This window comes from Microtus pennsylvanicus, chromosome X (genome assembly GCF_037038515.1).
Source record: "Microtus pennsylvanicus isolate mMicPen1 chromosome X, mMicPen1.hap1, whole genome shotgun sequence".
Classification (NCBI taxonomy): domain Eukaryota; kingdom Metazoa; phylum Chordata; class Mammalia; order Rodentia; family Cricetidae; genus Microtus; species Microtus pennsylvanicus.
The window spans coordinates 34,265,202-34,290,338 of NC_134601.1; the positions used below are offsets into that span (position 1 = coordinate 34,265,202).

Below are 25,137 nucleotides of genomic sequence, written 5' to 3' on the forward strand. Positions count from 1 at the left end.
TTTTTAAACTACAAAAGGTGCAAGAGAAAGAACGTGGGGCACACATCCATCAGATTGTGCATTTTATCTCCTGCAAAGATTGGGGCTAAAATGGGAAGGAAGAGGAACAACTTGGGATCTCTAGAGATTACTCTTTAAGGTCTTGTTTTTCGGGTAATCGAAAGCTGGTCTGATGGAGGCTTTAGTTTCGAGAAATGCACCTCTAGAAAGCTCATGACACCTCCCATAGCCATCCCCTTTGCTCTCCTAACTTTGCTCTCAGGCATATCAGGGTATTAATGAATGTTCCCATAAAGCAGGCAGATAAGGTAGGGGTGAAGGTATTACATTATTTGACTTCTGTCCCCCACTGAATCCATGTAGGAGTGAGCTTAGAACTGCTTCCCTGGTTCCCATTCTATGCAATCCAGTGTGCTGTGTACAAGGAGACGTTCCCCAACTTTGATACTTTTTTTTTCCAGCCAGGTTTCTGTTTTTACAACCATAACTGTGAAACATTGAGAACACTAGCTGGGAACAGTACTGTGATTTTATCACCACATGTTGTCTTCAGTCGGTCTCTCTTACAGGAGGGAAGGGATTGAGACGATATCACGGCGGAGGAAATCTACGTGAAAAGAGGGGGAAGGAGGCAGCATGAGCCAGGGAATCCTAAATCCCAGAGCAGCAGAGTGGAATCACAAAATCTTGGCGATTTTAGGGCCAAAATACTTCCACTGGGTGACTTTCGTAAACTGGACTGCAGGGGGCAGTGTGGTATGAGGAAATAAATTCTGAAGCAGCTAGCTTTAAACAGTATTGAAAGGCGAACATGGTCTGCACGGGTCTGGAACAGCTCTCCTGAGTATAGATCGTGGCTTCCAGTTTAGTGTTTTCATGGGATTCTTGAGTGTGCGAATGAGTAGGTCTCTGCTTCCTGTGATTTTTCCTGGGCTCTTTTCCTTCTGTTTGTTTGTTTTGTCCATTTCCAAAGTGTTAGTTTTTGTTTTATCTTATTAGAGTATATTGCAACCCCTTCTAAGCCTATTTGGTTTCTAATGTGAGACAGAAAGGGACTGTATACGGAGGGGGTGAAACTGGGAGGAGTGGAGGGAAGGGAAACTGTAATCAGGATACATTATGTGAGAAAAAAAACCATTTTCAATAAAAGAAAAAATAATTGGTGAAAAAATGATTAAACAACACATTTTGAGGAAAAAAACAAGAAAACAGAAACAATGAAGGGCAGTCTCAGCTCTCAAGTGACTCTGGGCAAGAGGGACAAACCTGGATTCACTCGCTCACTTCACAAGGATAATGCCAGGTGACAAGTCTGAACAAGATGCTTTACAAAGAAAGGTGCCATGCTTCTTCCTAAACCTCCTAGCAAAACGCCATCTGATAGAAATATAACGTGAGCCAGTATGATACCGGCAGTTTCTTAGTAGCTGTTTTTTTTTTTTTAATGAGAAAGAGATTTTAAGAGTTAACCAAATCCATCAGAAACAAGAGCTGTTTAAAATCACTCTTTCCATACTGGTGTTTTGAGATCAGTGTGTATTTGCTTACAGTACAGCTCGTCTCATTTCAAGAGCTCCGTAGCCATATGGAGCTACAGATTATGACGTCACATAGGAAAGCTTTGTAAAGAATCTTCAATACAGTGCAATTTGGGCCTCAGAAGGAAGACTAGCTATAGCTGCTGTCACATTGCACATAGACAGAAAGCAATTCAGCCGTTTGTCCAAGCCCCAGAGCTAGAGTTGAGTCTAAGGAGAGGGTGCTTTCCCTCCAACACTCTGGCTCACCTCCTTTCCTATTCACTAGCTGCAACGCTGATTAAAATCAAGGGAGTAGAACAAATGATTCTCTATGCCCCTTTGTTTTTGTGGGGTAACAGGAATCCCGAGGAAGCAATCTGTGCCACTGGCTCCCCAGGCTGCGCTTCCTGGCTGCGCGGTGAGACAGAGTATTTCAAAGTACTACCGGGGAAGACTGGAGTCCACAGTTATCCCCACTGTGCCAGCAAGTGGGGACAAGTCTTGCTGTCCTGGATTTAGCCACTTTCTCCCAGTCTCTAACAGCAATTCGTGAAAATTCTGTTCAGCTTCTTCAAACCACATTTTGTCGTGGAAGAAAACAACCAACTGTAACGCAGTGCCCTCATTCCAGATTTCGTCATTACAGTTTTCCAGGCACCAGAAAACTGTATGTATTTATGATCATAGATTTCTGCCTTCTTAACTGACATTAAATAATAACTGGTTAGCAAGTTCCCAGAATCCCTATTTTGAGAATTATTGAAGCATTTAGGATGAAATATGTTGACTATATGCTTCCGATGGACCATGGGCTGCTAATTCTGGAAGCAAGGTAATGAGTACCCAGGAAGACCATTATGCCATTGTCTTTCTATTTGTATGCGTTTGAAATGTTCCATAATAAAAAATACAGCATGTTCATATTTTCTACTTCTCTCCATTTTCATTGCTATCACCATGACCTGAGTGATTACCACCATCTTTTACCTGGGCTGCTATAATAACTTGTGCTTACTGCTCCAGATCCTCCCATCTGTCCCTCACCCAGTCAGTATGATTTCAATAATACAAGCCAGGGATGGGGAGATGGGACGAAATTCTTGCAGTGTTGCTGCAAGCAGCAGAGTGCAAGTTTCCAGAACTTACTTAAGAGATGGGAAGGCATGGTGACACCCTGTTATCCCAGCACTCCGAAGACAGAGGGCAGGATCCCGGGCACGGCCCTGGATTCTGCCGGAGACTCCGTCTAAGTAAATATTGTGAAGAGCAATCTAGAACAACATCCAATGTCATCTCTGGGCTTCCACACACATGTGTATACGCATGAATATGCACTTACATACAAAGGTCCACTCACACATACACAAACATAAGTACACACCATGCACATGCTCACGTACACGCATGCACACACACACGCGTGCACACACACTCACAAATAGCTGCTCATGACACTTCAAATAAAAGCCACAATTGATTTCTGAAGCTGGCTCTGACCTGACTCCTATGTCTCTCAGTTTGTCCTTTCCTTTCTGTTCGACTGCTTTATTTTGATTTTTGAGATAGGGTCTTGCTGTGTAGCCCATGCTAGTTGAGAACTCACAACGATCCTTCCACCTCAGCCTCCTAGTTGGTAGGACTAGGGTTATATGCTACTCTGCAGACCTTGGCCACTCACCTGCTGCACCTCTCACGTGCTGAGCTTTCTCAACCTCAGGGAGTTGGAACTTACGGTTCCTTCAATCTCCAGGCACTCTTTCTCACATTATCCAGGCCTCAGCTTACACAGAACTTCCTCAGAGAGGCTTTTGCTGACCATTCTCTCCCGAGTGGTTCCCCCACCTATACTCCACCACTGCATTCATTTTCCATCTTTTATATGTCACCATTGTATAGACTTTTGCTTGTTAGCTCAGTTCTCTTTGTGCTGCTAGGAATAGAAGCCAGGGCTTTGGGCATGCTAAGCCAACAGTGACCATTGAGCCACATCACAGCCCTTGAATTTGCTATTGATTCATGCTTTCTACATTCTTTATCACGTTTCCATTAGAATGCAACCTCGAGGACAGAGAGGAACTCTTATTTAGGTGCTCTTATAGCCTCTGAGGTCAGTTGAAAACCTGACACACAGAAGCCTTCCAAAAGCGTTTGCTGAGCGTAAGAATCTAAGCCAGAAAGGCAGATAGGAAAGATAGGGTTACTCAGAACAGATATTGTTTACTGACCACTTGCTAAGCTCCAGCTATGTACAAAGCATTCTCTCATGTGTCTTATCTCATTTCATCTTCAGATATACTCTATTACTGCCCTCTTTTGTGGGCCAGGAGAACAAAAGTCAGAAATAGGAAATTCTTGGCCCAGAAGGCAAGCCTAGGTCTGTTGTAACTCTGAAATTTGAGCATAGAGAGTCATGTTCAAAGTTGCATGAGTCAAGAAACAAGACTATTTCCTTCAAGGCCCTCAGTAAAGATGACAGCATTCACAGTAATAAGCATGGGTGGAGGTCTTCCTGTTAATCACACAGTGCATTTTATCCAATACGACCCAGGAATATATGTTTACCAAGTGAGAAGACTTACCAGGAACCCTGGAGGGCCACTCATGCCTGGGAACCCCTGAGGCCCTGGTTCACCCTGGAAAGTTAACCAAAGGCTAATGAGTAGCAGCAGGAAACAATGAACATGAATGCTAGAGGCTTCTTTGAAGTACTTGGGCTACCCAGTAGCGAACCAATAAGTATGAGTATTACGGCACCAAATAGTGGCGTAGATCCGTATGCTTGCCATGATGTCTTAGGTTAGGAAGCCCCTTGGCCTATGGAAGGTAAATGACTAATACATAATCTCAAATATTCAGGTGAATTGGGACAGGAGAATAGATAGCTGTTTCATTTCTTGTGGAAGAAGCCACTTCGAACATACAGGCTATGAAGAAGAGAATGTTATCAATCAAAGTTTGGAAAGAGACACATAACATTTCTACTGTTTCTCTCCCTATAGTGCAAATTTATCTTACAAAGGCCATGGAAAAGCTCCTCGTGATTTAGGAGGGATTGGAGGTGCAGATAATCTTCTGCATACTCTTAGATTGCTCCCAAATCAAGAATTTCCTCTAGACAAAGCTAGAGCAGTGGTTCTCAACCTGTGGGTCATAGACAACACTTTCACAGGGGTTGTGCATCAGATTCATCACGATTCACAACAGTAGCAAAATTACAGCCTTGTTGCCGGGTGGTGGTGGCACACGCCTTTAATCCCAGCACTTGGGAGGCAGAGGAAGGCGGATCTCTGGGAGTTCGAGGCCAGCCTGGTCTACAAGAGCTAGTTCCAGGACAGGAACCAAGAGCTACAGAGAAGCCCTGTCTTGAAAACCAAAAAACAAAACAAAACAAAAACAACAACAACAAAAAAAACTCCCAGCCATGCAGTAGCAATGAAATAATTTTCTGGCTGGGGGTCACCACAACCTGAACTGTATTAAAGGGTCACAGTATTAGGAAGCTTGAGAACTACTGAGCTAGAGGGAATGGAGTTGTCCACGAAGGCAATATTAAGGGAGGAGACTCTGCATGTTTCCATCTGGGCTCCTTCGTCGTGGAAACAGAATCGCAAAATTCAAAGGAACCTCGGGAAGGAAGGGAATGCAGGCTCCCGCAAGCTATCAGCGCAGCTGAATAGAATGAAACTGTTGAAGCACCGACATGCACACAGCGTATCCTGCTGGAAACGGGCAGATTATGAAATGTAACCTTCAGCCTGGTGGTTCACGTAAGGCAAATTAGATCATGCACTGCTACTTGTTAGCAATATTTCCTATATTTAAGGTCAACTATCCCCCCCGCCCCCGCCCCGTACTGTGAGACCACTCAGGACCTTTAAGTAAGCTCTCTACTACTGAATAAAGCTTGATGGGCAAATGACTTCTTCAAAATGATAATTCACAAAGGAAACATTTATACTCACTGTGTTTGGTGTACAACTTAAATACTGAGAGCTTTGGAGTTCATAGGGAAATAATTCAAGTATGCATTTTTAAAAAAATTATTTGGCATATTAAAATTAGATGTGCAATTATCACATGTACTCACTCATAAGTGGTTTTTAAACATAAAGCAAAGAAAACCAGCCTACAATCCACAATCCCAGAGAACTTAGACAACAATGAGGACTATGTAAGTAAGAGAGACTTACATAGATCTAATATACATGGGAAGTAGAAAAAGATAAGATCTCCTGAGTAAATTGGGAGCATGGGGACCTTGGGGGAGGGCTGAAGGAGGGAGGGGAGAGGCAGGGAAGGGAGCAGAGAAAAACGTAGAGTTCAATAAAAATCAATAAAAAAATTAAATGTGCAAGCCTGAGGCAAAAGATGCTTATATGAATACTCAGATACAGGTATACTCACAACTGCACACCAGAAAACCAACTCAGGACAAAACGAAGAAGGCTTTGCCTTTCCTACCAAAACCCATTACTCCTACTTTGGAATTGGCTCAGGTTAGTCTGATTATTAGACTTGAATTCTAGTATTAACAAGAAAGGGTCAGGTAATTTTTCCTATAATAAAGGTTTGCTACCTTGGAGCCTTTCTTCCCTTTGGGGAAACCCATGAATTCTAGTTCTGCAGTAGATGGAGGTGGTCCTGCAGGGCCAGGGAGGCCGACATCCCCCTGTAAAATCAAAGAGATATTGAACAAAGGATAGTTATGCAGACCATTTTTTGCAAAAGGTAAGCTAGTTTTCTGGTTGTAATCCACAAAAAAAAATTGTCCATAATTTTTTTCTTTTTACTCTTGCCAAGGTGCAAACCAAAGTTTCACTTATAAGGGATAAAAATTCTAAGCCCAAAAGTGAGTTTTGTGCTGTCACTGCAGAAGGAAAAAGCAAACGAGTGAGAGAAAACCAGATTCCCAGTTGCATGCTCATATACAAAAGGGCAGTGAGAAGACAGCCACAAGGGATTTGGGCAAGGGGAACGGCTACCTCTTGCCCACAGTGATAAGACTCTATTGGCCTTGTGCAACCTGTAGCCCATAGGCTGCATATGGCCTCATGCAGCCCAAGGTAGCTATGGGTGTGGCCCAACACAAAATCGTTAACTTTTAAAAAAACATTATAAGATCATTTTCTGTGATTTTTCTCTTATGAAAATTGTGTCACAATGTCAAAATGTTGGACATGTCTGATTGGTTCAAAGGTGGGCAGGCAGGAAAGAAAAGGGACTAGTGAAGGAGACATTAAGTGGCTCAGAAGAGCTAGGAAATATGTGTATGAGTGTTTACATGTGTGCATTCATGCATGCAGGCAATAGAATATGCAAAATGCAGATAAATACCTAGGTGGAAGGAAAGGAAAGAATACATCTTAAGAGGGTATATTTGTAGACAGTATAGACTTATACATAGGAATCAGGGTGAATTTTTTTTGAAAGAGAAGACTCCAAAAGCCCATGTGTGTGGCATGTAGCTCTCAATGTATTCCATATGGGAACTGTATGAGATGGGAAGTGGACATTTTCTAAGGTGGAAAACAAACCCATTTATACAAGCATGCATACATATGTAACCTAGAGACATTTCTTGGAGCGCGTGGGATGTAGACTGTATTTAGAGAATCTATTTACCTTGACTCCTTTTTCTCCTTGGAAACCTAACCCCATATTTCCCTGGGGCACAGGGGTGCAGGAAAGAAAAAAGAAAATCAATTACTAATAAGCTTCATCAACTTAAATTGGAATGTGTTATTTTTATTTTTTAACTAGAAAACAGATTTCAGCCAGTATCTTTGTAGGAAAAAAATTAGAGAACTTAGTGGCAGGCTGGACATAAATACTCCCAAAGCATACTTACGTCTGGACCAGGAAGTCCAGCAGGGCCTGGGGGACCCTAGATTAACAAGTAATAAAAGAGTGAGCATTTCTTCATTACAGACACAAACCCCCAACAAAACCAAACCAAACCACAGCCATGCTGGGCAATAGCAGGGATATGCTGGCTCCCAGCTTAATGCAAATTAGCTTTGCAATAGTGGTCTTCTAGCTCCATTTCTCATGATTTCTTTTAAAAAGATTTTTATTTTTAATTCTGTGTATACGTGTGTGCCTGAGTGTGGGTTTGTGCACACAAGGGCAGTGCCTGCCTGCTGAGGCTAGAAGATGGTGATTGCATCTCATGAAGCTCCTGGTTGTTCTGAGTTAACCAGTGTTCATGCTAGGAACCAAACTTGGGTCCTCTGCCAGAGTGGTATGTGCTCTTGATCATTGATCCATCGCTCCAGTACCCATCATGGTTTCTTTTATTCTTCTTTGAAATCTCCCAAACTGACCTGCTAGTCCCATTCATGTGAAGGCAGTAAAAATAGCATGTTATTCCTCATACCATGCTAGGAATGTTTCAGTGTGACTTGGTGAAGTTCAGCCATAGTAATAAGTAGTAGGATTTAGGCATTATTGAGAATGACCTGGGGATAAGGCCTTCCTGGAAGCAAAGATGCCTAGCTATAGTCTTCCTTTATCAGTGATACTTAGTTTCAGTGTCAAAAAACAGGTAGGTACAGCTATCCAAGGTGCAAGGCTGACAAGATTTTGAAGTATTCTTAGAATGGCGATGATAGAGGTTGGTTTGATTAATTAACAATGCATGGCATAATTAGGGAGCAAACAGCACAAGCAGATGTGTCAAGTATCTGTCTTCCCTTGGCTATACCTCAGGTTGAGTTATACTAGCAAGCTTTGGGGGCACATCATGGATGGCCAGGGAAAGCAAAACAAAAACCTGGTCAGCAAGGCCAACAAATAACTCTTAGCAAGAGTATGTTTCAAGACTGGAGTGTGATGTCTTTAATCCCAGCACTCGGGAGGCAGAAGCAGGTGGATATCTATGATTTCAAAGCAGCCTGGTCTACAAAGTGAGTTCCAGGATAGCCAGGGTTATATAGTGAGGGCCTGTGTCTAAAAGAGAGAAAAGGGAGAGAGGAATAAAGAGAATGAACATGTTTCGGCATAATCTCCCAGAAATTGCTTTTGCCCTTCTGTAAGAGAGCCTATATTACATAGGTCTGTATTTAGTCCATGGCCTGGTGAAGAAAGGGAATACTGCAAATACACACTACACACTAGTCTTAAGTTGGTCTTACTTGTAAGCCTGGTGGTCCTATGGGTCCTGCATCTCCAGGAGATCCAGGGTATCCTGATGGACCCTGGAGACAGAAGTTTTTTATCAAGGTCAAAAGGCACGGTAGCTTTTCACAAAACAAAACAACATATATGTCCACAAGAACTGTATGAGAGTTGCTACAGCATTTTTACTCATAATAGAAAATGCTGGAACTGTTCCAAGTAGTCACTGATACAGGGATTGATAAATGAAGTATGACATACAAGAGAGAAAAGCAGCAAATTTATTTTTATATGGAACAATATGGATGACTCTCAAAAGCACTGTGGTAATGGGAGTTAGACCCAAATGTCTACATATGATATTATTCCCTATATATGACCCTCTAGGATTAGTAAAAACTGATCTATGCTGAAGAATAATCACAACAAGAATTATTGTAAAATTAATTATACTGAGCTCTGTATTTGAATTGTTACTATTAAAGTTTTTTAAAAGGAAAAAGAATGTTATATAGTATCAGATAAAACAGACTTCAAGGTTAAGACTATTAACTAGATACAAAGATGGGGCATTTCATAATGAAAAAAATGGGTCAATTCCAGAAGACATCATAGTATTATTTATATCTATATATAACAAGAGAGTTTCAATGTACACAAAGTAAAACCTGATAAAAGTACAGGCAAAACAAGCCATGCAAAAAACATGTTATCACTAAAATTTTCAAGGTCCAAATCAGGAGCAGAAGGAGAGAGAGCACGAGCAAGGAACTTATCTATGGTTTCAGGCATCCGCTAGGGGCCTTGGAGAACATATCCCCTGCCAATAAGGAAGGGGTGCATCGGATCCCTGATCTAAAGTCTGAAGACTGCCTGTCTTAAAACTGAGATGGCCAGTTCATCTTCTCAGGATTTTCTATCTGGAAAATGCAGGCAGTATGACTTGTCCTCTCTCAACACTCTGGATTTTCCTTGAGTAAGTTTCTGGAGACCTTTGGATACCACCAAGAAGAGGGAAAGGAAACCATCTGGGAGTTGACACCCGCGGGGGGCGGGTGTTAACACAAAGAGCATGACTTACAGCAATTCCATCCAGTCCAGGCAGCCCAGGATCCCCCTGAGAAACAGAACAAACAGAAGAGATTAATCAATCAAGTCCACTGGGTTGCAGACAACCAACCTCAGATTCATGGGCATAGAAACACATTGCTGCAACTTGGGCCCCTGTCACGGTCTGCTCTTTTAAAATGCATGACTTGGTTGCATCTAACCATTTGTTGTTTTCCTGTGAACATTCTGGACTCTAGAAAACAAATATTACAGCCTTGGCTGAACAAGATTTCCTATTTTACCTAGATTAATTAATTTTCACATTTGCTAGGAACTTATCAATTAGAAACCACTTCTGCAGGCTGGTGATTTTCTGCTCTTTTTGGAGGAAAGCAAAGCTACCTTCCCATGTGCCTCCATCCCCAGAGAATCTGTGCCTATATGTATACAATGCAAATCAGACATTTCAAGGGAAAATCAACAGAGCATACAGACTCTGATTACGTTTTAATTACTTTGCAGCATCTTAAGCCACTGTATGAATCTGTAATATAACCATCTTGTGGAAATTGCTGTGTTCCACTGGATCCAAGGTTTCTTTGATTTCTGCCAAAACCATTTAATCAATGTTTACTAAGACAATGGCTGTATTTTGACACCTGCTAGTCTTGCCCCACTTGGCTTATAGTAAAAACCTCTAAACTCCCTGTAGCATGGAAAGAATACTGCCTGAGGTTTAGTTCTTCAGAGATCTGGCCATCTGGCTCTGAGTAAGTCACATAGCCTTAGATTTTCAACTTGTGAAATGAGTGACATGAATCCAAGAACCACGAGGCCCTTGCCAACTTTAATGTTCTGTCTTCTGCTAAGGCACCCACGGTCAAGAACCCAAATCTCCCTGCTTCTTCTCTAGTTTTCCAGCTCTTTCATTCCCATCATTGCTTTTACAGTCAGATTCCAATGGTCCTGGCCCTGTACCCAGATGGAAGACAGAAGAGTAGTGTCAATTATCTCAGTAACCTAGGTGTATTCTCCCCTCCAATTGTGGGCACACGAATTCCTATTTGCTACCTGGGCAGTGATGGGTTCTTCTCCTAGTCTGGGGAGGAATACAGTCAATCATTTGGAACCAGGGTTTATTGATACATCACAAAATCCCCAGTTAGTGCATAGAGAGAGAGCAAACTTCAATAGAAGAAGATTCCTGACAAGGGATCAAATTCTGATCAATTGCAGAGAGACCGGGCAAGTTTTTCTAGACATTCGGGGATTTAGAGAAGAGTGGGGCCAAGATGCTGGGGTTCTAGTCACAGGATGCTGGGTTGGTAGCCACACCAAACTGTGTAATGATCTGGATCCAAACCAAGGTGCATGGACTTTAGAGGAAACAAGGAAGTGTTTGCCTCTAGAAAAGGTTTTGGCTTGTTGTGAACTAGAAAAAGACAAGATCTCCTGAGTAAATTGGAAGCATGGGGACCTTAGGGGAGGGTTGAAGGGGGAGGGAATAGGCAGGGAGGGGAGCAGAAAAAAATTTAGAGCTCAATAAAAATCAATTTTTTAAAAAAGTAAAAAATTAAAAGGTTTTGGCTTGTCAAAGAAAATGATCTTTGACAACTGTTCGTCAATCTGTCTCTTATTCTTGGTGCAGATTCTGGAAGGCAAATCTCTTAGTTGCAAATGTTTCTGCTAACATTCCCACTGCGAGAAAGCTTGGGAGCCCTCTTAAAGCAGCCAGGATGCTCCTTAAGAAGGGACACAGGTGCTAGCTCTGAAAATGAATTGGTTTGAGGTGGGGACCAGCCCCGGGGGAACCTCACTTCCCACCAACAATTGCCGGCATTAGGAGCTCTTACCTTCATTCCTAGGATGCTGTCTTGAAAAGGAGCGGGTTCTCCTTTTGAACCTTTGAGACCAGGCAGCCCCTGGGTAAGATGTGAAAAACTTGTGAGAAATTTCTATTTATACTCTGTGTACACATACACACACACACACACACAGAGAGAGAGAGAGAGAGAGACAGAGAGAGAGAGAGACAGAGAGAGAGAGAGACAGAGAGAGAGAGAGAGAGAGAGAGAGAGAGAGAGAGAGAGAGAGAGAGAGAGAGAGAGAGTTGCTAGCAATATGAACTGATTATATAGAGGATCAGGCAATGAGAACCTGAAGGTATGTTTTTGGGCTGTCAAAATATTGGCCATGTTTGGGGGCAAAACCCAGCTTATGCAGAGCTCATCTTGAGGCTGTCTGCCTTTCTTCTATCTCTGTCTCCAGGCTCTGTGAAGGGATGAGGGTTAGAAAGTAGCAGACTTTAGATCTAAGTCAGAACACTGCTTTAAGGAAAGCTCTACCCCTTACAGGTTCTACATTACTGACAGGGTCTTAATCTAGGTCAAAGGTCAACAAAAGGTGCTTTTGTGGACCAATATGTAGGCCGTCGGTCTAAAAGATAATCATGAAACCAATTTCATCCTGAGTTTCTACCAAAAAACCCCAGCTTCAAACCTTTGGAGAGGCTGGTGTGCCTCATTATTATAATGAAAAACAGGCCAGTGTACCTGATTCCAGTCTTTCAGCCAGGTTTTTCCCTGTCTTAGTAGCAAATGCTGCCTCATATCTGATACCATTATGTCCCCCTTGGGGAAATAAATGAATGATTTTACATCTAAGGGGGAGTCAGGATTTATTGGAGGAGGGCCCACTTGTTCATCCCAGCCGCCGGGCTAGCTTAGCCCAGAAATAACCACACAGAAATTGTATTCATTAAAACACTGCTTGGCCCATTAGCTCTAACTTCTTCTTCTTCTTCTTCTTCTTCTTCTTCTTCTTCTTCTTCTTCTTCTTCTTCTTCTTCTTCTTCTTCTTCTTCTTCTTCTTCTTCTTCTTCCTCCTCCTCCTCCTCCTCCTCCTCCTCCTCCTCCTCTTTTTCTTCTTCTTCTTCTTCGAAGATTTATTTATTTATTTATTTATTTATTTATTTATTTATTATGTACAGTGTTCTGCCTGCATGCGTACCTGCACCCCAGAAGAGGGTACCAGATCTCATTATAGATGATAGTGAGCCACCATGTGGTTGCTGGGAATTGAACTCAGGACCTCTGGAAGAACAGTTAGTGCTTTTAACCGCTGAGCCATCTCTCCAGGCCCCTAGTTCTAACTTCTTATTGGCTAACTGTTATATTAATTTAACCCATTTCTATTAATCTGTATATTGCCATGTGACTGTGGCTTACCAGGTAAAATTCCCAGCATCTGTCTCCTGTGGCTCCGTGGCTTCTTCTCTCTGACTCTGCTGCCTTCTTCCTCCCAGAATTCCATTTAGTTTTCCCCACCTAGCTCTGTTCCCCTACAGCTCTGCTATAGGCCCAAAGCAGTTCCTTTATTAACCAATGAAAGCAACACATAGACAGAATAACCTCCTACACCAAGGATTAGTATTGGGGGTACACTTTGGAGATTAAATTGTTGATTGATGATAAATTCCTAAAGTTCAGGGACCACTGGTGTATTGAAACAACAAGGGCGTAGAAATACAAATTAGTTTCTTAGCTTAATAAGTACATACCCAAACTTCTGTTTCAGCTTAAGGCGATATTTTAGGCAGGGGTTAGGTTTCCACTCTGGAGTTCTGTCATTCAGAGGATGTCTGTTACCTCAAAATCTTTATTCCATTTCTTGGTGTAGAAGTCTTGCTTTGCTAGACTTGCATTATCTATTCTCCCCCCCCCCTTTCTGTTGCCCATGACGGTTTTCAGGAGCCTTTATGACTCATACAGCTTTCCCTGTTACCTCCTGCTGTATGTTGGTTTGGTGTAGGGATACTTTATGCCAGTTTGGAGCTTGTACTTTGCCAGTTTTCTGTGTTGTATTTTCACAAATATTCTCATACCTCACAACTTGGCCACTGAAGGCAATACCTGTAACTAGGAGATCTGTCTAATTGGTGACATGATTTCTAGCTTAGAGAAAGTCTCATATCACAACCTTTATAGATTTAGGTTTTCCAATTTAGGTTAATAGTGAGTTTTAAATGTGTTCTTTTTCTTTTTCCATCCACTCCTAAATTACTTCTTGTAAAGGCATGTTATCTACCATTTGCACGATATCTATAAAGGGCATGATATCTGAATATCATAGCTCTATTTGAATGAATTAAACAAAACTGGAGACATGAGACCAAAAAAATAGAATATTAAGCTTAGAACCCAGAATAATGATGTGGGGTGGAAAACAAATGAAATACAGCGTTTCTTAACATCAGCTCACTGACACTGAACAAATTGATCTCTTGATGTTACAGTGTGTGTGCTATCCTGTGCTCTAGTTGTGACATCTAAAGTTATCAATACAAATTCAAATACTTCCCAAGAAGCAAAATCAGCCTGGTTAAGATTTACTGGTATAAACCAAGCTTGCCATGCCTCTAGGTTCTTGTTAATATGCTCATGAGCACAAGGGCTTCCAGGCATATTTCCGTGCTGCCTAATATTGGAACATGCCAAATAGCCCAAGTACATGCTTTAATTTGAAAGGTACTATAGCTATTATTTGTTTGTTTTTTAATAATCTTGACAATTCCAAAAGTATCATTAAAAAGTATCCTAAAGCCATGTAACATGGGCATCCCGCAACTGGCATTCATTTAGAATTTTGCTGTTGTGGTGCCACCAGTGGAAACTCTTGCATTGGACAAGGTGGCACAGTGACTGTCTGTAGAGACTTAATGAAGTTTCCAAGGAAACAAAAAGGAAGACTTTTGGAAGTGATTTGCATTAAGGTACAAGGATCTGGTAACATACCGGTGGTCCTAAAATCCCAGGGTAGCCATCAGGGCCTGGAAATCCAACAGTTCCTTGAGTTCCATTACAGCCATCTAGTCCAGGTGGACCTCTGGGACCTGGTTGTCCAGGGTGACCCTGTTCCAAAAGAAAAGAAGGGATCAAGTCAGGGACAGGACTGTCAGCTAATTCAACAGGTTCCACAATGAGAACAACCAAGTGCACCGCTAAATTCTGGCTCCTTAGTTTCCTTAGCTTCATCACGTATGTTCTCAAACTTTCCCTTTATACACAGATGTATGTTGCCAATCGCAGCTCAAGTTATCCCACTCAAAAAGACAACTTGTGCTTTAATAAGATCCAAGCTGCAACTAAAGGGCTCAAGTGTGGACAGATATGAAGTTAAGGCACCGTAACTTCACCTTCATTGAGTATAGAGAAGTATTAAAATGGGATTTAGCTGTCTGGCAGCTAAACTGCTATCAATAGAGAACTATCCCAAGGTTTCAGATTCCTCAGACCACACAGATCCTGGGATAACTTTCTGGGGAAGAAGAACAAGGGAGAATTAAGACAAAGGTGCCTTTTCTTTTCCTGGTTTTCTTTCCAGCCTAAGCCTCCAAAAGTCTACATATAGCTAGGAGACAAAAGTCTACACACAGCTAGGAAACCTGTGTGGCATAGCCTATCCCCCCATCAACAAAAGTACAGTCCCCAGTAGCTGCCCGAAAACATAGATAGCAGCAAACTTTATAATCCCATGCCTTTTCATGTGTTTTCAGGCAACCATTGGGCATCTTAGACGACATCCCAAACAAATAAGGCAGGCTACTATACCAGAGAAAGGGTTAGTAACCATATTCTTGTAGAGAAAATGTGCCACAGAATTCCAACTCATTTTATATTCTTATTAGACTTATAGAGGTTCAACAGACTACTAAAATGATGGTTTCAACTTTGCAGGGGAAACATTCAGCAGACTTGAGTCTAATCCTCAACTCCTTACTGTCAGCTGGGATGGTTAGTGTCATTCCTGGTGAAGAGCCCCAGACCTGTGCTTTTGTTGACCTAACTTTTGCAGGTTGAGGTTAGACCTTAAAACTAGCACAAATGTCCTTTTTCTGCTTCACAACTTGATGGGTAGATTTTGCCTTGTGTTATATCGTAGTAACTTTAGTACACGAGTCTTTTCTTTGCTCTTTAAGCTAGCTTTTACGTCTTCACTAAAAATAAGTATTCTTCTTCTGTTTGTCACACCCGAATTGCCAGCATCACTAATCTGCTTTAGGGTCACCATTAAGTAAAATATAGAGCATATGAGCATAATACTGTGGTACTGCTGTAAACATTGATCTGATAAAGATAGCTACTTAATGACTAATAGGCTGCTAGAGAATATAGCATAAATATTCATGGATATGCTAGACAAGGGGATGATTTCCATCACAGGTAGGATGGAGTGGGCTGGCATTCGAGTTCATTATACCATTCAGAACAATGTGCAATTTAGAATTCATGAGTTATTTTCATGGATAATGAGGGACTACTGGTAATTTGAAAGGTTCAGGTGGAACACATGACACATTTCCCTCAAATTATTAAATACACATTTTCCTGTCCAAAGTATGTTCAAGGAGAAGTAGGAACCTACCTTTCATTGACCTGTCCAGATCATCTATTAAGCTCATCTGCTTGCACCATGCCCCAAATACCAAACGCTACTGGTTTTTTACTAGATTAGGACATTATGTACTCCAACTCTGAAACTTACTGAAATCAAATGGGCTATATGAAAATCCTAACTCCCCAGCTAAACCACTGCCCCGGGGGTTCATATGAGGAAGAGGAGAAGAGACAGAGCCTTAGCTGAAGCAATGATCTGACCTGTGATTGTGACAAACAGACTATAAGAGAGGCTTTTATAAGACCTGCTAAATTGTGGCTGAGCAGCTTTCTGTAGAGGATATGCTGTGTGAACTTATTTCGTTCTGTTAACCAAGACCCAGCTTCAGTTCCCATGTAGAACTTCCATACAGAAAGTTAGAGTTGTTGTTGTTTTTTAAATAGCCAGATTTCCCTACAGTCTTAGTACCTGTTGAACAACAGCTCTATAATAGCTCTGTAATGTTTCAGTATTAATGGCTTGGAGTCAGTTGTTCTATAATCCACTGTTGCTTCCCTTAATCCTGCCATATCCTCTAAATATACTCTATTCAACTCTATTTAGTCGAGCTCTCTGGGTGGGGTACCCAATTTCCTAAGGGTTATCTTTCACCTATGTAGCAGGAATAAGTTAAAGCAATAGTCTAGCTCAGTATCAAACTCAGTATCTTACTCCTGGGCTGCTAAAACTTTTATCTAGACTCTTATCTTTTGGTATCCACATGTTATGGCTCTCTGGTTTTCTCATCTAAACTCCTAACACCTCTCACTGGTTGGGAAACTTGCTTACTCCTTCTCTTCCTTAGTGAAATTCTCTGGAATTAACCTCTGACCACCACCACCTCAGACTTATTGCCTCTTTTTCCCTCTGCTGATACAATGTGCAGTGAAAGTTTTGAGCAGTCAGACTTATAGTCTAATCCAGCCTTACTACTTCCCAGCTGGAGCACTCTATTTCTCCATTGGGAAACTGGTAACAAACAATACGTAACTTGTAGAGGGTTGTCAACATTAAAAACAACATTGTGCTATGCTTAACATCAATTGATATTAGGTTTACTAAGTAACAAAGGGGTAAATGGTATAAGATAAGCTATAGGGCAGAGTTCTACATCTTCTTAATTATCAGGACCACAGAATTTCTGGCACTGTGCCCTCCTTGGCTATGATGATTTTGCTGATGTGTGCCAGATTCTAAGGGTATAGCTCTTTGAGGGAACCTCATGGCTTTATATATCCACAAGGGAAAGGATCTGCTGTGCTCCAGATCCAGAAAAGTTGTGCTCCCTAGACCCAAGTCCAAAGGGAGAAATTCCTGTGTGATGACGGTTATGTGTTCACTTTCAGGATAGACATCTAGTGTGCTTCTTTAACAGGGAAAAGTTAGCAATTGACACCCTGGGAAAAGCTAAACCTCATTTCAAAGTACATCTTGAAGACTTCTGCTCTCAACTCATTTTAATAAATGTTTTACATATATTTTATAAATATGCATCTGTGGCAGTGCCAACAGCCCTTACTCACAGCAGGGATAGCTCAAAGCCCTGAGTTGTACCATTCCCGTGCATTTTGTGCTGCTGTTGAATATCCTAGCAGGCAGGAAAGCTCTGTTTGCTCTCCACTGGCTGTTGGGCCCTTTGGTTCAATGAATCGGGTTATCATGTTGAAATTGTCTACATAATAGCAAAACATGGAATTTGGAGGCCCAGTGACATGTTAATGGTCAACTATTGTCAAGGGAGGACTAGATCTGTGCAGTGATCCAGGTTAGTAAGAGGTGTCAGAGAAGCTGTTGGCTTCTGTTGAATGGTTTGATACATGTTGCTAAAAGATGAACAGATTGATTAGTGACACAAAGCCTGTAGGCTCTGTGTTTTTCTGTCTGAGGTAGCTCCAGCAGTCTGAGAACTCCAGCTTTTACTGATTCTAGAAGTAGGAGTTAGTTCTTCCATTTTGTTAGGCTTACTGGGGCTCTTGGGCCTCAGGGTGGAACAGAAGACATTACTTGTACTTTTAAGGAGTTAGATGAAACTATCACACAAAACAATCAACACCAGGGGTCTGTATTCATCGTGGAACTAGAGTAGTGAATCACACGTCAAGGACTCTTGAGATCTTCTAGAGGGAAGGAAGAGGTAAGTACTGAACAAAAAGCTACTTCTTAGACAGTTGGGAGAGGGGAAGTCAGAAACTAGGAAAATCAAAAGTCTAGAGGAAACACAGCCAACCCTTAGTTAAGGAAAAGGTAAAGAAGTGGGTGTGTCTTTTGGGAGCAGCCAGCTCTTTTGGAGGATTCTGGGGAGCTATAACTCTTTCTCCTAAGCAATGGAACCACAAAAAGGAGTGATCAATACCTGCACTGATTATAAGGTGGAGGCATCAGTGGCCAGCTGGACTTGGGGACCAGTTCCCGCATACATTTAGAGATAGTCTAGGCAGCACAAGATTCTATTAACTATGAAGGCAAAACCATATCCTTCCTGTATATCCTCAGTGGAGGGTAAGAGCACATAGCAGATCCTCAAGACAGATCCCCTAGAGATTGGATCAAAGAGATCTGAAACATCTTTGGTGATATCAGAAGGTTGTATAGCATAACATAAGACAATGGGTAGTCTAGTATTTCCCCAATAGTGTTTTGATATGGTTCAAAGAACCTCTCAGGGGTTGTTAGAAGGATAAGGGCAAGCTTTCCTCTTCTTTATTGTGTAGTCCAAGTGTCCACACCCTTTCTGGTCTCTTTCACAAGACTGAAAAGCCTTTCAGACAAACATGGCCAAGGTTATGTTTTAAATGTAGAAGAAAAGGTGATATGGACAAAACCAGAAAGTGATAGCCAGTAAGGGCCAAGTGTTATATTTTGGAGGCTGGTGGACTGGCACCATGGAATCAGAATCAGTGCATTAAGTGGGAATACAGGATACAAATGGGAAATATAAGAGGTTGAACTGGGTGGGATGGGAAAGGGACTGTTTACAAGCTTCAAATCCACCACTTATGTCTGTAAAAGTAAACAAACAAACAAACAATAACAACAACAAAAAAACCTAAAGGGACATTCTCCTTGAAAGCAGATGAGCCTGATGAGAACCAACTACTGAAATAAAATGATCAAGTTATCACTAAGGAATTTTCTATCAAATTTTGTGCACCTTATTGCTTTCCTGTAATGAGTACACGTATGTTCTTAAATGCCTTTGCAAACTCAGAGGCAACCCCTCTACATCTAGATGGAGCTCCCTTCAGCGCCCTCCTCGTATTTATTTTCTTACTTAGGTTAGGGCATAGTGATATTCGTATGGATGATTTGCCACTACTCTTATTAAATCATCTGATTAAAATCTGCCAGAACTATTGAGTTGAAGGCTAAATGTGTGGGACTCCTGCCTTTCACATCTCACCACACTTACCACAGTGCATGGCTCTGAGCATGCTCACACAGGACACGATGTGTCTAAGGAAAAAGTACTTGAGCCAGGAGGCAGAACCTAGAAGGTGATATTAATGTTGTTGCTTCAGGAGATTGTACCAGTGGACTATGGCTGGGTGCGGGTGGGAACATGAGTGATCAGGTTTGGGGGAGGAGGGGAGAAGTACTGAAATAGACTACTGGAAGGGGGCATTTTAGGGTTAGATAGAAACCTGGCACAAGGAAAACTCCCAGGAGTCTCCAAGGATGACTCCAGCTAAGACTCCTAGCAATAGCTGTGGATAGGTAGCCTCAACTGGTCATCTGTAACCAGGCAAGACTTCCAGTGATGGGATTAGAAAACCAACCCAGCCACATAACCTTTGACCTACAGTCTGTCCTGCCTAAGGAATGTGCTGAGGTAAGGATGGCCTAGGGATTGAGAGAGTGGTCAACCAAGGACCAGTCTAGCCTAAAAGCTGTGCAAGGAGATTAAGCCCATGTCTGATGTAGCTGGGTCTTCTTTCTATCTGTTGCTTTCATTGGTTAATTAATAAAGAAAACTGCTTGGCCTGATAGGGCAGAATTTAGATAGGCGGAGTAGACCAAACAGAATGCTGGGAAGAAGGGAAGTTAGACAGACACTATAGCTCTCCTCTCCAAGAAAGATGTAGGTTAAGATCCTTCCTGGTAAGCCACCACTTCGTGGTGCTACACAGATTATTAGAAATGGGTTAATCAAGATGTGAGAATTATCCAGTAAGAGGTTAGAGCTAATGGGCCAAGCAGTGTTTAAAAGAATACAGTTTCCGTGTTGTTATTTTGGGTAAAGCTACCCGTTCAGGAGCTGGGTGGTGGGAAACAGCCTGCAGCTCCTTCTACACATGTCTGACACTGCCTGGAGCACCAGGACTCACAGGCTGCATGACCCAGAGACCTAAGATAGAACCAAATACGAGTGGAGGAAAAAGATGTAGATTTAATGATGTCTAATGTTATTCTGCTATACACATAGATTAGTGCCTAGCTTAATAGTCACCAGAGAGGCTTCATCCAGAAACTGATAGAAACAGAGACCCACAGGCTAACGTTAGGCCAAATTCTGGGAATCCTGCAGAAGAGGGGAGGAAGGGTTGAAGGAGTCAGAGGGGTCAAGGATACCACAAGAAAACTCATAGAATAAACTAACCTGGGCTCACAGGGGCTCACAGAGACCGAACCCACAATCAGGGAGCCTGCATGGTACTGACCTAAGCACTCTGCACATATGCTACAGTTGTGTAGCTTGGTCCTCTTGTGATGCTCCTAACAGTAGAAGCAGGGGCTGTCTCTGACTCTTTGCTGGCTTTTGGTACCCTACTCCTCATACTGGGTTGCCTTGCCCAAGATTAACACATGGGGAGGTGCTTAGTCTTACTACAACTTAATATACCATGTTTTGTTGATACTCATGGGAAACCTGCCCTTTCCTAAACAGAAATGGAGGAGGAGCAGATTGGAGTGGGGGGAGATGAAAACAGAGGAGGGTGAGAGGAGGGAAGGGAAACAGCAACTGAGATGTAAAATAAATACATTTTTTAAAGAAGTTGCTTTAGTGCACAAACTCACCGGAATCCCATTGATGCCAACAAAGCCAGGAATTCCCATGGGACCCTGAAGAAAGGAGAAGGAAGAGAAATGTGTGAGACAATTCAATCAATGTCTGTTGGGTTCAATATGTTTGTTGATGAGATTCGATGAGTTAAGTTGTTGATGTTTTACATCTCCTTCCTCATGCTATGTTGCCATAGACCCCAGGTTGAAGGGATTGATCTAAGGTCTTGATCACGCTTATGTTCTCAGACCAGTTCTTGTGTTAAGCAGGATAGTAGAAACTAAAAACTAATGCTCAATATTACAAGTAACCGTTACATCTGGGTTATAAACAGAAGGGTTTTGACTAATCTAACAAAACAATTTCTTCTCCTTCTGCACCTTCAGATAAGCGTCCTAGGTTAGACAACCCTTCTTATCAGAGGACACGTGTAATTCTTGCTTATCCATGGATGGCAGTTTCAGTGCAGGCCAGGCCACTGACTTAAGCAAACAAGCCAATCACACGTTCATTCAGGAACCAGGGCACCACACCATCTTGAGGATAAAGCCTATCATCTGCAGCCTCTTGGTTCACTCTGTTAAGTACAAGTGTGTGGCATTACATGCTGTGCAAATAATCCCTTCCCTAAGATGTGAATATAAGTGATTCGTGGGTTTCCATCCATGCCATCCATGAGTAGAAAACTGCCATCAGCCTCTTGTGTCCAGATGAATGTTAGAGCTTCAGCTACTCTTAAAGTTACTTTGGCAATCCCTTTTCCACAATAAGAAATTAATAGAAGGTGATGAAAATACAGAGGGTCTAAATGGAGTCTCTAAATTCAATAAGCCAGTCACCATGTCATTACCATGTGTGTTTATTTGTAATGTATTCCCTTATATTTGTGGCCAAGAATGCTTTTAAGTCTTCTGAGTTCTTCTTGCTAGTCTCATCTGTTGATGTTTGATCTCTACTGAGCAGCTGATCACTCTCTCTACCTGAGCCCAGCTCAAGCCCACATAACTTGATGAGTGTACCAACTTTGCAAGCAACAAATATGTTGACTTGATACAGAGAGTCTCCAGAAATGGTTTTCTCCACCACTATTGCTCACTCCATTATATTTCTCTTTCTTTCTTTTTCTTTGAGACTGACTTTTTTTTTTTTTGGCTTGGCTGTTTTTGTAAGTAAGGCTGTTCCTCTGATCTTGTGGCAATCCTCCTGCTTCTGCCTCTTCTTTTAAGACAGATTTTTTTCTTTTTTTTTTTACTGTTTTTTTATTGAGCTCTACATTTTTCTCTGCCTCTCTCCCTGTTTCTCCCCTCCCCTTAAACCCTCTCCCAAGGTCCCCATGCTCCCAATTTACTCAGGAGATCTTGTCTTTTTCTACTACCCATGTAGATTATATCCATGTATGTCTCTCTTAGTGTCCTCATTGTTGTCTAAGTTCTCTGGGATTGTGGTTTGTAGGCTTGTTGTCTTTACATTATGTTTAAAAATTACTGATGAGTGAGTACATGTGATAACTGTCTTTCTGTGTCTGGGTTACCCCACTTAATATGATGTTTTCTAGATCAATCCATTTGCCCGAAAATTTCAAGATGTCATTATTTTTTTCTGCTGTGTAAATTTTTTTCTCCATTGTGTAAATGTACCACGTTTTCCTTATCCATTTTTCAGTCGAGGGACATTTAGGGTGTTTCCAGGTTCTGGCTATGACAAACAATGCTGCTATGAACATAGTTGAGCACATGACATTGTGGCATGATTGAGCATCCTTTGGATATATATCCAAAAGTGGTATTGCTGGGTCTTGAGGTTGTTTGTTTCTTAATTTTTTTGAGAAATCGCCACACTGAGTTCCAAAGTGGCTGTTCCAGTTTGCACTCCCACCATCAATGCAGGAGTTTACCCCACAACCTCTCCAGCATAAATTGTCATCAGTGTTTTTGATCTTGGCCATTCTTACAGGTGTAAGATGGAATCTCAGAGTTGTTTTGATTTGTATTTCTCTGATGGCTAAGAATGTTGAGCATTTCCTTAAGTGTCTTTCAACCATTTTAGGTTCATCTTTTGAGAGTTCTCTGTTTAGGTCTATACCCCATTTTATTAAAAAAAAACTGGATTATTTGTTCCTTGAACTCAACACCAATTTCTTGAGTTCTTTGTATATTTTGGAGATCATCTCTCTGTCCGATGTGGGGTTGGTAAAGATGTTTTCCCATTCTGTAGGTTGTCATTTTGTCTTGTTGACCGTGTCCTTTGCTTTACAGAAGCTTCTCAGTTTCAGGAGGTCCCATTTATTTATCGTTTCTCTCAATGTCTGTGCTACTGGGGTTATATTCATGAAGTCATCTCCTGAGTCAATGCGTTCAAGTGTACTTCCCACTTTCTCTTCTATGATGTTCACTGTGGTTGGTTTTATGTTGAGGTCTTTGATCCATTTGGGCTTGAGTTTTGTGCATGGTGATAAATATAGATTTATTTTCATTCTTCTACATGTTGATATCCAGATATGCCAGCATCATTTGTTGAATATGCTTTCTCTCTCTCTCTCTGTCTCTCTGTCTCTCTCTCTGTCTCTGTCTCCCTCTCTCCCTCTCTCTATATACACTTCTTTGTCAAAAATCAGGTGTTTGTAGGTGATTGGTATCCAGGTCTTTGATTGGATTCCATTGGTCCTCCTGTCTGTTCTTATGCCAATACTAGGCTGTTTTCAGTACTGTAGCTCTGTAGTAGAGTTTGAAGTCAGGGATTGTGATGCCTTCAGAAGTTCCTTTATTGTACAGGATTGTTTTGGCTATCCTGGATTTTTTGCTTTTCCATATGAAGTTGAATATTGTTCTTTTGAGGTCTGTGAAGAATTTTGCTGGGATTTTGCTGGGCGTTGCATTGAATCTGTAGATTGCTTTTGGTAAGATTGCCATTTTTTACTAAGGGAGATCTTTCCATTTTCTGGTGTCTTCTTCAATTTCTTTCTTCAAAGATTTAAAGTTTTTGTCATATAGTTCTTCCACTTGTTTGGATAAAGTTATTCCAAGATACTTTATGTTATTTGTGGCTATTGTGAAGGGTGATGTTTCTCTAATTTCTTTCTCAGCCCATTTATGAACTGTATAACGGAGAGCTAATGATTTTTTTTTATTTAATCTCATATCCTGCTACATTACTGAAGGTGTTTATGAGTTGTAGAAGATCTTTGTTAGAATTTTTGGGGTCACTTATGTAAACTATCATATCATCAGCAAATAGTGAGAGCTTGACTTCCTCTTTTCCTATTTGTATTCCCTTGATCTCTTTTTGTTGTCTTATTGAATAGATACAGAGAGAGTGAACAACCTTTTCCTTTTCCTGATTTCAGTGGGATCGTTTTGAGTTTCTCTTCATTTAGTTTGATGTTGGTTGTTGTCTTGCTGTAGTTTGCCTTTATTATGTTTAGGTATGTTTTTTTATATCCTGGCTCTCTCTAAGACCTTTAGCATTAAGGGATGTTGTATTTTGTTGAAGGATTTCTCAGCATCTAATGAGATAATTATGTGTTTTTATTTTCAGTTTGTTTATATGGTGAATTACATTGACAGATTTTCATATGTTCAGCCATCCCTGTGTCTCTGGGATGGAGTCTATTTGGTCATGGTGAATGATTTTTCTGATGTGTTTTTGGATTCGGTTTGCCAGTATTTTAGTTAGCATTTTTGTATCACTGTTCATGAGGGAGATTGGTCTGTAATTCTCTTTCTTAGTAATAATGTCTTTGTGTGGTTTGGGTATCAGGGTAATTGTAGCCTTGTAAAAAGAGTTTGGCAATGTTCCTCCTGTTTTTATTGTGTGGAACAATTTGAGGTGTATTGGTATTAGTTCTTCTTTGAAAATCTTGTAGAATTCTGCACTAAAACCATCTGGAACTGGGCTTTTTTGAGAAGGTTCCATGAGGTGCTGAGAAAAATGTGTATTCTTTCATGTTGGATGCAATGTTCTATATATGTCTATTAAGTCCGTTTGAGTCATAACATCTCTTAGTTCCTTTATTTC

General features: G+C 41.3%; 1 protein-coding gene across 1 annotated transcript in view; it reads right to left on the reverse strand.

Moving 5' to 3' along the window:
* Positions 1–25,137, reverse strand: part of Col4a6 (collagen type IV alpha 6 chain) — a 311,296-nt gene that overhangs the window by 43,196 nt on the left and 242,963 nt on the right. The window contains exons 5-13 of the mRNA XM_075958022.1: positions 21,138–21,182; positions 14,480–14,596; positions 11,540–11,608; positions 9,718–9,753; positions 8,654–8,716; positions 7,369–7,404; positions 7,143–7,184; positions 6,097–6,189; positions 4,100–4,153 (exon numbers count right to left, since the gene is read on the reverse strand). Of these exons, the coding sequence (XP_075814137.1) occupies positions 4,100–4,153; positions 6,097–6,189; positions 7,143–7,184; positions 7,369–7,404; positions 8,654–8,716; positions 9,718–9,753; positions 11,540–11,608; positions 14,480–14,596; positions 21,138–21,182 (555 nt within the window). The remainder of the gene's footprint in view (positions 1–4,099; positions 4,154–6,096; positions 6,190–7,142; positions 7,185–7,368; positions 7,405–8,653; positions 8,717–9,717; positions 9,754–11,539; positions 11,609–14,479; positions 14,597–21,137; positions 21,183–25,137) is intronic.